Here is a 17,083-nt window from a genome sequence, read left to right on the forward strand (position 1 = left end):
CTTAATAAAACCTGACTTACACAAGACTTAAAGCAAAATCTACTTTAAAACTCAATGCTCATGTGAGCCTTAAATTGTGCCTAGACTTACACCAACACTGTGGAAGAGCAAACTTCACTTTGTACAGAAAGAGATGTTTGGCCATCACCTAACAGTGGCCAGAATGAAATTCTTCCTTTTGCTCCTCAGGAAATCATACGAATACAGCTAAGATCGAAACAGCCATGCTCGATTCTATAATCTCAGTTTATGTGTGTAATAGCTACTTAAAATAGATGTCCGACGTCTTCAGTTTTTGGCACTGTATGAAAGTATGGCTTCAGCATCATCACAGGGACCTCTAGAGCAGGGCTCAGAATTCAGCAAGGCAAATTCACAAGGTCGTCTCCTGGAGGGCTGGATAATACCCAGAGGGAAGACATACCCACAGCCTTCACAAGCGTATTTCACGTGATTGTGATTTTCATCATGCCATCCCCCCAGCTCAGGGTTGCATTTGAAGTTTATTCATCCCAGACTGTGATTGCTCATCACTTTCAGACTATAACTTGGGTAACTGCATAATTCTTCCAGCGCACTCAATTTCTGAGCTTTAAGTACCTGCGTTTTAATTAGTGAAGTTAATATTCTATTTGACATGCTGCATCATATGCCTCTTTCTTAATAAGTCATGACTGTTGCTCATCAACAAAATAAGAAAGAAAAGAAACCTTTCTATATGTGTGTTTGCGCAAACTCTTTAACCCAGACTGTGCTTTTCTTACCAAAACTCAGGCAGGATTTTTTTCCCCAAGTATCAGATCAAAGATAGTAGTTCCAGCTGTTCTTGGCCAACTGTTGTAATTGGTGACAACTAATTAACAACTAATGTAGCAGCACTGTTAAGTTTCTGGAACTTATTTTAATTCACAAGGAAAGCAAAGAAGAAAATAGGACAGGAAAGTCCTACATCCTGAATAGGCTGTCAGGAGAGGAGGGGAAAAAATCAATAGAAGGTGATCTCCCAGGCATGCCTTTGATGTTGCAGTGTCTGCAGCCAAGAGCTTCAAAGACAGCATTTTGGTTTCTATCTGAAGATCAGGTTGTAACTCCAGCATAGCACTTCTAGAGGCTCCCACTAGCTTTTCCTCTGACATTTTCCAAATATTGTGTGTTATGTATGCGCACAACATTATGTCAGGTATTATTCATTAGGCAGCCCAACTGGAGGAAATCTCAGGATTTTTAATGACCAAGTATCTCAGCATATTTGTCACCAATAATACTTGGTCCCCAAGTATTACTGACAAAGAAAATGGTGACTCGTATTCTAGAATATATGAACAGATATGTTACGGATGAGACATGGGGGGGAATTATTCTGCTCTATTTGGTACTGCCAAGGCATCCAATGACAGTACTATGCCCAGTATTGAGCACTGCACTTAAGAAATACATACATAAGTAAGAGAGGTGCAGAAGATAGCAATGAAAATGGGAACAAAAAATTATGATCTCGTGAAAAAGGTTGGAGGGGCTGGATTTTCATCTTTTGAAAAAGATGACTGTGGGGGCAAGACAAGAAAGGGCACAGCGATATTCCAGAGGCCCGTGGGTTGTCACACAGAGCACAGTGAACTTCTGTGTCCTCAGGGGACACTACAACAGGCACTGGATTCACAGCAAGGAAGATGAAGAAATTTTTTTGTCAGGCACTTGAACAGGCTGCAGAGAGAATCTCTGTCCGTGGTGGTTTCTAAGAACAGCTTAGACAAACGTGATCGGGTGTGATAGAAAAATATACTTATCCTGTCTCAGGACAGGAGGTTGGTCTAGGTGAGCTCTGGGAAGTGAGGTGGGCGTTGGGCTGGGGGTAGGCCGGTGCAGGCAGTCATTAGCAACCCGTGCGCTCTGGCTTCCTGCCAATGTGAACGGTCTAATATGACAGGGATGTTGAACCAAACGCTTGCAGCAAAAGAAGGAAGAAGAATTTGGTGAGAGACCATCTTCAGTGTTACAGCAACACCAAGTGTGTCTGCTCAGCTTATCAACAGCGTTAAGTAACAGCTGCCTGCAGTACCTGAAAATCCACGGTATCCCTGCGACATAACGGCAAGTGACAAAGGCACAAATGCTGCAAATACCCAGGGAAATGTGGTGGTATTGAAGCAAGAAAGGAAAGTAATCTTTTGAAGTTGGGTTTCAGAGGTTTAACAGAAAAATATTTTAGTCACACTGGGAAAAGCTAAAGCTGATCCTGCCCTGGTGCCTACTATGTCTCCAAACTGACGGCTTTGCATACGGACTATGCTGGTGTCCTCATTCTCAACTGGGGCAAACAAGAAAGGTAAATGAAAGGAAGACCAAGGATAGACAAGACGGGCAGTCTTTTCTTGTAGGTGATTAAAAAGTTAAATGATATAGTGTGCATAATCTCTGGCTAGCGTAAAAAGAATAGTACAAGTTTACATCATATAATGGGAAGTTATGGGACTCCAGGAATGCAAATAGTCTGGAAATATTAAAATGTAGAACACCCTGTAACAATGTTTGGGCTGATGGCTCTGTCTGCTTTAACGCTAAATCTTGCATGACATGGATGACGTTTTAATTTCAAAGAGTTGGTTGGGAGGCAGAATTTTAACACGTACTCCGTGGTAAGTAGTTCTGTCGTGTATTAGTGCCATATTCTTTTATTAGCTAGTATGAGGGAAATGGAATGAGGAAGAAGGACTAAGGGACTGGAGCATCTGCCGTATGAGGAGAAGCCGAGGGAGCCTGGATTGTCAGACCTGCAAGAGAAGGCTCGGGGGGATTGTATCAGGGTGTATACGGGGGGTAAACAAGACAGAGCCAGACTCTTCTGGACAAGGGGCAGCAGGCACAGGTTGAAATACAGGAAATTCTACTTAAACATAGAAAGAACGTTTTTATTGTGAAGATCGTGGAACAGGTTGCCCAGAAAGATTGTGGTGTCCCCATCCTTGGAGGTATTCAAAACCCAGCAGGACAAGGTCCTGAGCAACCTATTCTAGCTGACTCTGCATGAGCAAGCAGGTTGGACCAGACGCGCTCCAGAAATCCATTCCTACACCAAGAAGTCTACGATTCTGGGGGGGGGAAGGAAGGTCTGCTTTTTTAATGATGGACAAAGCAGTATTGCATTTCTCCCCTACTTTGATCAGAGCAACCACCTGGTTCTCTCCCTCCCCTGTAATACATTCTCTGGTATGTATTACTCCTATTCTGTCCACGCTTTTGTGTGCAATAAACCTGGGAAAGAAATGCTACTCTTCCTGCGCCCAATAAACCCCGGGAAGAGGCGCCCTGTGAACACCAAGGACACCTTCAGGGCACACAGCCCCGAGATGGTGGGGGTCCTGCTGCCGTTCCCCCCCCTCACGCCAGCAGCAACGGTCGCGGCGGCCGCTGCCTGACACCTCCACAGGCCCTTCCACAGGGGAACGAGGCCGGACGGAGGTGCCTGCTGGAGCCGCCTGGGTGAGCTCGGGGATGCCGAGGGGGAGACAGCTGCGCCCGTCAGATGCCAACCCGGGCGACGGCCCCGCTCCCCCGGCGGCCGGGAGAGGCCCAGAAGGGCCGGGCCGGGCCGGGCCGCCGCCACCGCCACCGCCACCGCCACCGCCTCACGGCTCCCGCGCGCCGCCGCCCAGCGGCGCAGGCGCAGCTCCGGAAACGACAACTCCCGCGAGGCGCCGCGGCGGGGCGCGCATGCGCGGGGCGGCTGCGCAGGCGCGGAGCAGCGCGGCGCTGAGGGGGAGGGGAGCGCTGATGCAAGAGGCGAGCGCGGCGGTCGCGGGCAACGGCTGACCGCCTCCCTGAGCGCCCGCCGCTCCGCCGTCTCCCGCGCCGCTCCGCGCCCAGCCGCAGCCATGTCGGGCGACGAGGTGAGACCCGGCGGCCGCCGCCTTAGGGGGAGCCGGGCTCGAGGCCTGCGCTGCGGCCGAGACCGCCGCCATGTGGGAGACCGGGCCTGAGGCCTGCGCCGGGCAGCGAACGCGGCCTCCGCCCTGGGGCAGAGCCGGCGCCGCGGTGCTCGGGAGGGCGGCGGCGCATGGCTCCCGCAGCCCCGACGGGCGGCCCCGGCCGCTGCTCCGCTCGCCGCCGTCCCTGAGCGGGCGGGCCGCGGCCGCCTCTCGGTGTGCGGGGCGGAGGCCGGGCCGGGTGGGGGGCTGGAGCCTTCCCCGGGAGCCTTCCCCGCCTCTGCGCGCTGCGGAGTCCCGTCTGGCTCTGCGCATCGCGGGCAAACTCGCCTGGAGCGCCCCGTGTTCTGCCCGGCTCTGGCAGAGGGAGGGCCGGGAGGAAAGGCAGATTTCCCCGCCACCCCTTCTCCACCGTGTTTCGTGCTCTTCTAGCGATATTTAGCGTTTAGTCAGTTTACTTACCACTCTCTCTATTTCGAGCTTTAACATCTTGTCTTTTAACTCCGAGGGCGAAATAGCTACCTCTTAACAAATGATAACTTCACGTTTTCCGGATCCGATGGTGTTTGCTTAGGCATACTTCCAGGGAATTAGATACATCTATCTCTGAGAAATCTTTCAGGTGTTGTAGATGCCACGTGTTGGCACCTTTACTAACCTCATTTCAGTTACTCTCATGGGGAAAAGGAAAGCTTTACATGTATGAGGTTCTGAACACCCTGATGGATGACTGTATAGCCTGTGGGAAACTGCACTGGCTGAATCCATGAGATGGCTGCTTTTGGTCTTGTATCATCTTTCTGGTGTTGTTTAAAATATCTGTGTGGCTTGTTTCGTTCTGAGCAAAGTGATCACACTAGCCTTGGCGACAGGCAAGTCATAATTTGTCCTACGTAATAAAGGAGAACTAGTGTAATTACTAATTATTTTAATGGTAGCTGAGACTGAGTTATTCAGCTACTTTAACATCTAGAATGAATGTGCTGCATTTTTATGCCTAATTATGTCCCTGGTGCAGTTGCACTTCTAATGTCTAGATTGTACTCTAGTTTCAGAAATTAGAACCCAGGAATCCTTGCATCAGATGCTTTCTGTCTCGGGTGATCATAGGACCATAGCGCAGTTCATCTGGAGTTTCCTGGTTTGGATTTAGTTTAAATGTCAGTAAAACTATTTTTCTTGCCTAATGCATTTGTTCTGACATTGAGGTGATATCAGGAATATCTAGTATAGTAAAGTTACATCTCTGGATTGCTTTATGTGGCAGACTGACGGGGAATAAAAACGGTAGCAGATATTACAGTTGAACTGTCACTGTTAGATCTACTCGCTAGTGTGCATGTGAGAGAGCGAACATGCCTTCCAGAACTTCTGTATATCTGGTTGTTAGGAGCCAAATAGTTTGTTATTGGCGTTAAGTTGGTGAAACTTTTTAAAGCCAATGATCCTATAAAGTTGAGGAGGGTGAAGACATGTGAAGGCAAATTTGCACATTAAACTGGTATAGGTGTTACAAAACTTTGTTTTCTTGCATTGGACCGTAGCTTACAATTTTCAGAGCTGTATACAAAATGAAACTCCTTAGTAGAAACATCTGCTGTCCGAGTGCTGCACAGAAGTGTGGCACAGCAGAGGCAACACAGGCCCTATTTGCAAAGGGAAGCAGTCCATTAACATCTATTTGCTTTATTAAAAATCCTGCTATATATATAATCCTACTAGATATCTAAAAGTTCTTCTGGCCCTGTAGTTTTATGAAGCTCCAGGAAATAAAATTAGAGAATGCTGTGTTTTGAGCAGGCAGAGGGTTTAGGTGCAGGTCTTAATAATTTTGCACTCTATCGTAGACATCAGGTCAGTGTAGTGTAAGGATACCTGAATTAACTTTATCCATGCAGAATTGCTATCTGCTTTGCAGGCATGCCTGTGTTTATTTACACTAATGAAATGGGGTTAATTTGTGACCTCTGTTAGAATCCCCAGCATTTGACACTGTCACAGCAGTTTAGAGTAGTGTTGGCTTCTGTCTTGAGAGTTGCATTTGGACTATGAAGCTTTGATTCTTCCCCCTGCCACCTCGTTCTTGCACTTGCTCATTTTCTGTGAGTTGGGTTTTTGACTGTCTAGGCATTTGAAATAAGAGTATATCTGGAATAAGAGTATATCTGGAATGGAGCTGGATGTGAGAAAGAACTGTGTGGTCTATGGAAGAGAAAACCCCATATGGGAATTTGGCTCTGAGAGCAGAAACAGGACAGAAATTTATAACCCTTTCTACACAGGAAAAGCATAGGCTTTGGTGTATTTGGGCTGGGGGCTACAGTCCCTTCAGTAGAGGGCCTGCAACTTTTTGTAGAGTTTTTCAGTGCTGAAATGGTGTCATAGAGCTTTGACTAATCAAACATACTGAATAGAGAAAAGGAATGAAGACATTTCTGAAATACCTAGCTCAGAAAGGCAAAACACAGAATAGCCTGGTTATCAGGCTGGTTAGTTTCTATAATGATTTGTTAAAGCACATGTGACCTAAAACTCCTGCTAAGTTTTCGTTGAAGCTCTTGATGAACAAAAATATTTCAGGCATAGACCTCCTTCTCAGGTTGTGGAACTCTTATATTAGTTTCCTGAGAGCAGTTGGCATGTTATGACTAAGTCTTAGGTTTGCAGAAGCTTGGCTTGACCTGACTGGGTGGAGTGGACCTTCAGAGCAGTGCTCTGTTCAAGGCCAGCTACGTAGTTTTAATGCTGAAAAAACAATCTTCTGCATCCAGAAGTTGTCCTTGTGTGTTAACTTCAGGTTAGTGTGTTAACTTCAGGTTAGTGTGTTAACTTCAGGTTAGTGTGCTACTAGTGAAGACACATTCTGTCTCTTGTAGATGCGAGATATGCTTTATGGTGGTTCAGGATGAAAGATGTCTTTTTCTTGGCAAAGAGAGGAGTGATTTGGGGCGGCTGGGCTGGTTCCTTCTTAGAAATCATTACACCCGATCAAAACGTAATCTTGTGTTTGCTTAATCATGTGAGAAGATACAAAACTCTTCAGAGTCTTGCAGAGCTTCTTCATTGAAATTAGTCATGATCTTGAAAATGGTGTTCATGTGCTTGTTCCCAAAGCTGTGGACTCTTGCCTGTGCAGGCAGCTTTCCTTCTGTTTCAGCAGACTGTGGAGGTTACAAGAGGAAGCCAGCAGACAGCGTAACCGGTTGTGCGCATTCTTTGATCACTGTGCATGATTCATACATGTGTCTAAGCACTAGAGGGAAGCCCTCTGACAGAACTTTTTTGAAAATCGTTCTAGCGCAGTGTGTACAGCTAAAGACACTTCAGCAGTCTGAAAGCGTCAAGTTTCACTGTCCCATATATGTGGACACTTTTGTGATGCTGTTCTTCAAACACCCATATGTGCAGTTTACTGCCTTTCAGTAGAGTCTTTATAAAACATGTAAGTTCCAGAAAATTGGAAGAATATCACAAGAATATCGTGTAGGAGAATAAGAAGGGTGAGGAAAAGATTGCTTTGTTGGGGGAGGGAAACCCCTAAACTTGCAGGGTGTAATGAAACCAGAAGTTGGAGAACTGCTCCTTTGATGAAGTGGTGATATTTTCATGAATAAGGGTATTCATGATGCTGAATTTTAACTGTCTGTGAGAACACTCTTCAATTACTAGATCAGAAAAACTGGAGGAAGAGACTCATTAAGTGTCTAAAATGGTTTGTTCTATTAAATATACACTGTGGTGTGAAAGTATGGCCAGATATATGTGACAAAACTGACCAATAGCTACAATATCAAACTTGCATCTTAAGTGAAAATAGTAAGAGGCATTCCTTTGTTGGAAGACTGAAGAGCTCATGTGTTAATTATCTCAGGTCTGCAGATGATGAATAGGTTAAAAGTAAGTCTTGAGGTTAGTGCCGCCTTCACAGTCAGACTAGGTGAATTCAGCTTCTTCGCTGGCTAAAGAACTCATTAACAGTTTTTAATCACTTCATCTCTGAGCTTCAGTTTGCCAGCTGTGGGGGGAAAAGGATGAAACCTTTGCTACTTCACAGTGTCGAGAGCTGATACAGGTCTTGTGCATTACCAGCCCCTTCTAGGTTTCTCCCTAGTCCAAAGCATTCTTGTCAAGAGAGTTGTTGGTAAATCTTGCCTTTTATTAAATCTGGAAAATAATGTGTCTCACAAATGGAAGTACAAAGCATAGCTGACATGTAATGAGGCCCTGTGGTATAGGTGTGCTTAAATTTTTTTCTGATGCCGAGTGGTTCAGTGATTGCTTCGCGTAGTCTTACTTCAAAATTTGAGTCCGTAATGATAATAAAATGGAGAAGTAGGTGGTAGCTAGTCTGTCAGAGATTCACAGCTTGAACATATTTTCAGCTGAACTAATACACAGATAGCAGGAAACCTGGACTATGGTAGAAGAAGTAGCAGAAACTTTAAACTGTCAAGCAGTCTTCTCTTGTAATTCACATCAGTTATGCCTTGGGACAAGATGTGTGTTGTTTTTAAAGAAGCCTATGTAATCACTGTTTTGAGTCAGCTAACTTGTATTACATTGTTACAGATCTAGAAATCGCTAGTTGAGATTGAAGCCAAGGAGAAGTTTGGGTAACTGAAGGAATGTTGAGAGAAATTTAATATTTATAACACCTTTAATGGTAGGCGATTATTATGCTGCTAAGGAATTCTTGACTTTTACAGATGATTTTCGATCCCACTATGAGCAAGAAGAAGAAGAAAAAGAAGAAGCCCTTTATGTTGGATGAGGAAGGAGGGGATACACAAGCAGAAGAGACTCAGCAATCGGAAACAAAAGAAGTTGAACCAGAGCCAACAGAAGACAAAGATGTTGAAGCAGACGAAGAAGACAGCAGGAAGAAAGGTAAAGTGAATCCATGTAGATAAACTCTGAAAGGTAGTCCTTCTGTATTTTGAGACTACAAGCCCCATTTCAAGAATTTAGCATCACCGTGTGTAATGCCGGGGCCCTAGTTAGTTTAGAGGCTTGTGACTAATACTCTGCTGCCTGTTCGGAGGGCATATTTCCTTCCTGCTTGAAATCACGTTCACAGACATCCAGCAAGCTGCCAGTGGCTTATGTAAATTCTGCTTTACTGACTCAGTCTTTTGTGTGAGACAATGAAAGCAGAATCCCTAAAATAGTTAGCATGAAGTTTTAAATCTTCCACATGTAGTTGTTGCAATAATTCCACAATTACGGCTGGTTTTCATTTGAACAATTAAGCAATAGTGTGAATAACAGAAATATGGTTAAAAGGGTTTCTAGTTTTTGGACAACTGTGAATGTGATAACTAGAGTGTTCTTTGGAATCTTTAGGAAATAAGCTTGCGATTGTATATATAACCTTGCTTTTTAAATTGAGGCCAATGTAGTTTCAAGATGACCTGATTCAGGGAATGCTGTTAACTTAAATCCACTTTGTTGATAACATTGGCTCCTGCAGTAGACCAAAGAAACTATACCTTCCTTCTACAGTTTTCTTTTTGTTTTTTTGAAGCATCTCTACTGTAATGACAAAAATGGCTAATTTCTCTTGTACAGCAGAAAGAAAGATTAAGCACTTAAGAAAATGCAGTTGGAAGGTGCAGAAACTAAAATAGTACTGAGGTATTTGGGGGTAGAGGGGAATAACCTCTTTAAAACCTGAACGATATCTATAGGGGCTACAGATCATTGCTTATGTCTTACTGTAGTGTTTTGACGATTTGGATGTAAATTAGAAACCTTAATGTCTAAACTGTTTCTACAGTTCTACTTCTTTTGGCAATCCTTTGTTTTTTAGATGCAACAGATGACCTGGATGATTTAAACTTCTTCAATCAAAAGAAAAAGAAGAAAAAAACAAAAAAGATATTTGATATAGATGAAGCAGAAGAAGGTGTAAAGGTTTGTTTACATAACTAGGCCATCTTGGCTATGGCTGAAAACTTTCTTGCTTTCATTTTCCTGGGATTGGCAGTGCAGGAGTTGTTTCGAGTCTGTCATTATGTCTTAGTGCAGTTAATAATGAAACTTATGTTTCACTGTGTCTTTCATATATAGTAGGTTCTGCTGCACATGTTGCTCCTCCAGGGCACTTTGCCCAGAAATGAAAAAATCAAACTGATATGCACAATGAGCAAGTAATTCTGCAATCTGTAGTAAGGGTTTACTAGCATCAAGGTTAATTGTCTTTTGGGGTGAGAGAAGTAAATGGATGTCAGAAGCCACGCACAGAATAGTCCTCTAAAGGCCAGCCCTTCAAATAAGGGGTATCTATCTGCTAAGAAATCTGTTTTTACTCTGGTGGTTTCTTTAGGAATGGTTGGCTACTGTTCTGTGTTCCAGAAGGTGTACGAGATATTTTTACTCTTCTCAAGTTTTATTCCAAGTCGTGTTTTTGTATCATGTGTCAGCATAACTGGCAAGCCCAGAGAGCAAGAGGACAGAGAAATGTTCTGTTATGTGTAAACCTCATCTTTGGATTCTGCCTTTTGGGGAAGAAAATGTCCCTCTGATCTGCCCCAGACAGGCAAAATGCTTGCTCTGTGTTCTCTACATGTGCAGAATTGTGATAACAAATTGGACTGCCTGCAGTTAGCACAGCTTTGCCTTACCTTATTGTCTGGCATGTAGGGTGTTTTGTTCCCTTACACCCTAGAATGGCTGATGCCTTTAGGTAAGTGTAGCGTGACCTTGTTCTTGACCAGCCAGAAGCTAGACCAGATGATAAAAATCTAGCCCTACTTCATGGTAGTAGTGCAGTGCTCTCTTCAACGTACTTTAGTTCTGTTCTTATCTGTTACATTTCAGGATTGTGGTAGATACTAGTATCCACTAGTATACATCTAGTATAGTCTGCTACTAGTATTATTTGTAATGCTGTGTAATGGAGATAATGTGTTTAATACTGTAAACTATAGTCTTATTCTTTCTTTGGAGGACTTGAAAATTGAAGGAGATGTGCCAGAGGCAGTAGAACCTGAAGATGACCTTGATATCATGCTGGGCAATAAAAAGAAGAAAAAGAAGAATGTGAAGTTTCCAGATGAAGATGAGATAATGGAGAAGGATGAAGGTAAAAGTATAGCCTAGCTCAATGAGATGTTGAATGTAGTTGTGTAGATGTTGACGTAGAAGTGAAACGTAGTCCATGTTGTAGGTGAATAAGTTCTATTCAAGTGCCTTTTTTGTTTCAAAATTCATTTTGTTACCTTTACCACTATATTATTTATCAGAAAAATGTTCCATAAAAGCACTGTATAAATTTGCCATAAGTGCTGGTGTCCCCTGTAGGCAGACAAACAGAGAAGACATACAAATGAAGAAGTCTTGTGTCCACGTCTTAGTGGAGTTTTCTTTGATGTACCTTTTAGAAACGGTGTAGAAACATTAGAGAATGTTTCTTTTCTTCTTAATGAATCCCAAACAACTTTCTTTACAGCTTTTGAGGATGAAGATAGCAAAAAAGATGATGGAATTTCTTTTAGCCTTCAGTCAGGACCTGCGTGGGCAGGCTCAGAAAGGGACTACACATATGATGAGGTAATGTTCAAAAGACTCTTAAAAAATATTTTCCATGTTGATGTGCATCAGTAGAGCAGGGCCTTATGCTCATATGTCCTATTTCTACCTTAAAATTAAAGGACTTGTAGTCAGCAGCTCATGAACAGAAAAATAACAAAGCACATCTTTTATCACAGTTAATTTTCATGTAGGGCAATATTAGTGATAGTTGAAACACCTCTGCAAATAGGCTGAGGTACTTGTAGATTATGAAGTAAACCCTTGGGGAAACAGCTTTTATATTTTGCATTTATCAGCGTATTTTTTTCGGTGTGTGTTCCAAAGCATATGGGGAAATGCTAATGGGCAAAGACAGTCTAATATTCATTGTGAACGCTGTTTCAAGTTTTTTTAGAAGTGATGTACTTCATTTGAGAAATGCAGAATATTCATGTTGATGTGAATCTGTCTTTTTTGCAGTTGCTCAATAGAGTATTTAACATCATGCGAGAAAAAAACCCAGATATGGTAGCTGGAGAAAAACGAAAATTTGTCATGAAGCCTCCGCAGGTTGTAAGAGTAGGGACCAAGAAAACATCTTTTGTCAACTTTACAGATATCTGCAAATTGTAAGTTTCCTCTTTAGGTTTCCCAGGAATAGCAGATGAATGCACTTTGCTGTGCTGTTGGCTGCTGTGTTGAATGCATGTTTTCTGGCAAAAGGCTATGGCAAACCAGAAGTAAACTGAAAACCATTTCCATCATGCTACTCATTTCCTCTACCTTTCTCTGTGAGAAGATATTTATGAAGATGACTTATTGAGATAATTTCTTATTTTATACTTAAATTATGAAAATGGTAGGCTTGCTACATGGGCCTCATGGACTGAAACTAAACCTATTGCTTTTGTGAGTTCATGGGCTTCTATCAAGTCTATAGTTGGGTCACCAGTGATATTTATTTGCAAGTCTTGGGCAGGGGGGTGGGGAAAGTTCCTTCTAATTTGAGCTGACTACAAATACTATTCTCTTGGTAAATGCTATGGAGTTCAGTAATTTTTTTCACACTGTTTTCTGCAGTGCTTCCTATGTCTTAATTATTTCTTTTGAAGGCAGTTCTATTCTTTGTGGGCACTTCTGGGAATGCGTATCTGATTTGTTTCATAAGTGTGCCAGAAAACACTGATGAAATCATACTGAGGATCTGGCTAGTGTACTGACGTGAATTTTAAATGGTAGCTTGTAACACTTTTTTCACGGAATGGCAGGGGGATGGGAGAATAAGAAAGGAAAATCTCAAATAGAAAACTTTTATTTTCAATAGTTACTGTAATTGTGAGTTTGGTTTGGGGGAGATGGTGGGGGGTTTTTGTGGACTGTTCAGCTTTCTTGTGTCCTCAGTCGTCTGCCTATGCTGTTTGGTGCAGACCCTCTGGCACTGCCCCCTTTTAAACTTGGTAATTTAAGATCATTTTAGCCTGCCAGTCCTGTATAAATGTCAAATTTCTCTGAAGAGGGAAGGTTAAACATATCCTTACTTTATTTTTAGATTACATCGTCAGCCAAAACATCTCCTGGCGTTTTTGTTGGCAGAATTGGGTACAAGGTAAGGCTACTGGGCTACATATGTGCTTATGCGTGTAGGAAGCAATGGCAACATAGTTGACGTTGTGTGATCAAAAATAAAATTCTTGGGTTTAGGTCTGTATATGTGTGCTTGAACATCAGGCTTTTCTTCCCTGCACATAGGTGCTGTGCTGGGTGATCAAAGAGATACATCTTAGGGAAGAGGTACAGTGGCAAACTATAAGTTCCAGGGAACAGTCTGGATAAGGGTTTGAATTCCCTATTTGGGACTTTTCTCAAAGATGCTCTGATGGCAGAGCTGTTTGTCACAATCGGTGAGGATGGCTCTGTGACTCTTACCAACTTAAGGCAGATGATAGATAGCTAGGGAAGAGAGAATGCCTGACTGCCTAATGGCAAGTCTTGTGGGCCTGTAGCTAGTTATTCTAATACTGCAGTTAAATCCACCTGCCTTAGCATAAAAACAGTGAAGATTTTATATGCCTCTTATCGAAGATCTCATGCTGTGGTGGTGTACTTTCTGGTTGTCTATTCATTCCTTTGCTGTAGACGACAATGTTGTTCTATGTAGACATAGAGAATCAAGAAGTCTAATTGCAACGCATATATAACAAATGCCCATTTGATTGGGCTTTGGGGTCTCTTCAGCTCCAGATGACTTAAACAAAAACTTAGAAACCATAATGTTAAAAAAATTCAACTTACTACATCCAAATGGCTAGAAGAGGATCTTATTAGTCATATTACACCTTACTAGGGAGTTGTCTTGGTCAGTTCTGTGAGATAAGCAGGTGTTACTTCCCAATTCTGTGAAGTTCTTCTGATTGGGTAGCTTAACGATGAGGTTGATCTCTGCTGGAGTTTGCTTGTACTGCAGTGAGGGTTATGCTTGGGCAAAACTTCTGTAGGTTTTTGAGTGCCTTCAGAATTTTGCATTTTTTTCTACAGAGTAATTCTGGCTTATCTTGAAGAATGCATCACTATCTTGCTTTGTGTTCCTGACTTGTTTTAACGCTTAATGTCTTCTGCAAATCAAATACTTAATGAATTTTTCTTTTAAATTAGTGGCTCAATAGATGGTAACAACCAACTTGTAATCAAGGGAAGATTCCAGCAAAAACAGATAGAAAATGTCTTGAGAAGATATATCAGTAAGTATAACTCCCTTTTCCACTATAGATTTCTCTCGGACCCCTTTTGATGACCAGTGGCCCATGTGTGGCCCACGTGTGTGTGCATGCTGTGGAGATTCAGTGCTAAGAAGCTACAACTTTGCTGCAGCTTTGTAATGGAATAAAGCAAGTGCAGGTGGTTCTGCCATGGTTATAATAAGCACATAGGTCATACTCTGTCCTGGCACTACAACATACCAAGGAAAACAGAGCATTTGAGAATTGCTTGTTTGCATTTGACTTCATTTCTTGGTTTTGATGAGGACTATGGAAAATAACAGTAATTGCTAATTTTAAAGTCTGTTGTACACATTAATTAACAGTGTGCGTGTCTCTGCTGGTCAGAGGACTCACAGATCCCATGTAACAAAAAATACTGCTTTAGTGCTGTCTCTGTACAAGAGTTGCTGACATCTGGGAAAGCTGTTTCAGCAGGGGAAGTTACGGAACACCAGTGGGAAGTCTTGACTGGTTGTTATTACTTGTAAAACACCTGTGTCCGTGCATAATGTACCATATGAAACCTGGTCTCTATTAACCTGGGAATGGGGGAATTTTTAGGTTGCCTCAGCCTCTGTGGTTTTCACAGTAAGCCACTTGTAAGTTAGTAGATGCATTTGAACAGCCTTTCAAGACAACCGTTAAAAGTAAAGGCTGAAGAAGTGGTGACTTGTCCGCTGATAATGCATTATCTTTTAACTGCAACTTAATTCCTTTTCTGCAGAGGAGTATGTCACCTGCCACACGTGTCGGTCACCAGACACAATCCTACAGAAGGACACCAGATTATATTTCTTGCAGTGTGAGACCTGCCACTCTCGCTGCTCCGTCGCCAGCATCAAAACTGGTTTCCAGGCTGTCACAGGCAAGAGAGCACAGCTCCGTGCCAAAGCTAACTAGTTTGCTAATCAACACTGGATTTTGCAAAGTGTTCTGGGGAGATATGACTGGACAGGTTTACAATCTGAATGGATTTACCATTGTATTAAAACAAGATTGTAAAAACTACAAGAAATTTGGCTTTTGATTGATTGGTCTGTGAAATCCTTGCAAGATGCAGATCCTCAAGCTGTTCACATACATTTGCTCATTGAATATCTTTTACCAACTGTAAGGAACGTGATGGGAAAGGAGGTGCTTTTTAATCCGTTCAGACTTCTGTAAAACACAAGATAAATTAAAGATACTGTAACAGTGAGTGTCTTCGATTTGGATTTTTCCTTCAGTTTCCTCTTTAAACAGCTCATGGGAATGGTTGGCGTGTTGTTCTGCAGATCATGTCACTGAAATATGTCCAAGACCCAGAATAAGGTTTAAGAGAAAGGTTATTTTGCTTTTACATAACAAGCTTATTTTTAGTTAGGCTATCATTAAACAGAGAAGCCAGTCACAAAAAGTCACAGGGACATACACCAACATGAGAACTGCTCATGCTTTTATAGCCACATTAATATGGGAATGCATTTTGCACAGAAAGTGACATCAGGACATGTTGATACTGCTTAATTAGACCGAATGTAGCTCTGAGATAGTTCAGACACCATATTGATGCTGAATCTTAACATAGAATTGATTAAACTGTACTGTAAGTTTTCATAGTGTCATAGTACTAAATTTTGCAATTTCTAATAGAGAAATGTTTATATTTCTTAAGTCCTGCACTCTTCACCACTTTAAAAAGAATAACTAAATGCAGCAAAAAAAAAAAATATATATATAGGTAACATCATTATATGATGGCTGCAACACACTGTCTTTTACAGAAGATACTGCCAAGTAGTTTGAGTTCTAAATTAACACATTATGCTTCTTGATCATAACGTGCACTTCTCTCTGCTAGCAGTCAGTATCAGTAATCTCTAGGGGACATGCATAGTGCTGTCCTAACTAGTTTTCCTAGTGCTGCAGGTATTTTGTTACAGCTGCCAAGTACAAAGATGCAAACGGGGAGTGAAGTCCCTCTTCAAGGGGGACAGTTTCCATTTAATTGCCAAAGTGGCACAGGGTCAGGATAAGGTGTAGTAGCTCAGGACCCCGGGCACCCATCCCTGCAGGTAAGCAGAGTAGCCTCCTCCTCCCCAGAGAAAATGGTGGTCATTCTGAATGCAATTCATCAAATATCAGAAACTGAAGGGTTTCTACCAAGTTTTAATCTTTGTATGTATGTTAATACAGAACACAGTCTTGCTGGGAAGTCACTTGCTATTTGAAAACTTGACAGCACTGTAAGGCAAAAATCAAGGTTTTATGGTTGGTTTCTTAAAAGCATTTTGAATTTCAAGTGAGCTATAACAAATGTTGGATGTATCTTTAAGTGAATAAAGCCAGGATCAGTGCCTCTTGTAACATTATTGTTGTATTCTTGTTTTTTCTATAGCAAACAGGCATTCTGTTGGAAGTAAAACTTTTTGGAGAAGTGCTAGTTGCCTTTTTGCTTTGGTGACTTGCTGTTGGGACACGCTGAAATAGCTGAAGAACAGTGATACTTTCTGGTTTTAAATGCTTGCTTTTTCCTGGGTCAAATGCCTTTAACATACTTTAAAAAAATATACAGTATGGCCTTGAGCTGGTACTGTATTTTAGTGCATTAAATACAAAGTTTGACTTCAGTATATTTGGATCAAAAAGATCAGGTTAATAAAGGAATAAATAATTGTTCAAACCCATCATCTGTTGAGCTCTCCTGGCTCACAGGAGAGCTTTATACGTGTATTTTATAGATGTATTTTGAGTCTGTGCATGAGATCCTGAAGGCATTGGTTTCGATGACTAATGTTTGAGTGAAACATTTTGAGCTGTAGACTCTACCTGTGGAATAACCTCGCTGATGCACGAAAAGTCTTCTGTGTCTAGGAGCAGATATTAGTTGATTTTTTAAATTTTTTTAAT

The 17,083-nt window shown here is 42.1% G+C and overlaps 1 protein-coding gene across 1 annotated transcript; it reads left to right on the forward strand.

Annotated features, from left to right (window-relative positions):
* Window positions 1-3,730: 3,730 nt before the first annotated feature.
* EIF2S2 (eukaryotic translation initiation factor 2 subunit beta) lies at window positions 3,731-16,540 on the forward strand. The gene is made up of 9 exons (XM_075516938.1): window positions 3,731-3,887; window positions 8,630-8,810; window positions 9,733-9,836; window positions 10,872-11,007; window positions 11,374-11,474; window positions 11,916-12,064; window positions 12,985-13,041; window positions 14,088-14,173; window positions 14,919-16,540. Exons 1-9 carry the CDS (start codon window positions 3,873-3,875, stop codon window positions 15,092-15,094), a joined length of 1,005 nt encoding a protein of 334 aa, XP_075373053.1. The 5' UTR covers window positions 3,731-3,872; the 3' UTR covers window positions 15,095-16,540.
* The last annotated feature ends 543 nt before the right edge of the window (window positions 16,541-17,083 follow it).

The sequence above is a fragment of the Mycteria americana genome, chromosome 14, assembly GCF_035582795.1.
Source record: "Mycteria americana isolate JAX WOST 10 ecotype Jacksonville Zoo and Gardens chromosome 14, USCA_MyAme_1.0, whole genome shotgun sequence".
NCBI lineage: Eukaryota > Metazoa > Chordata > Aves > Ciconiiformes > Ciconiidae > Mycteria > Mycteria americana.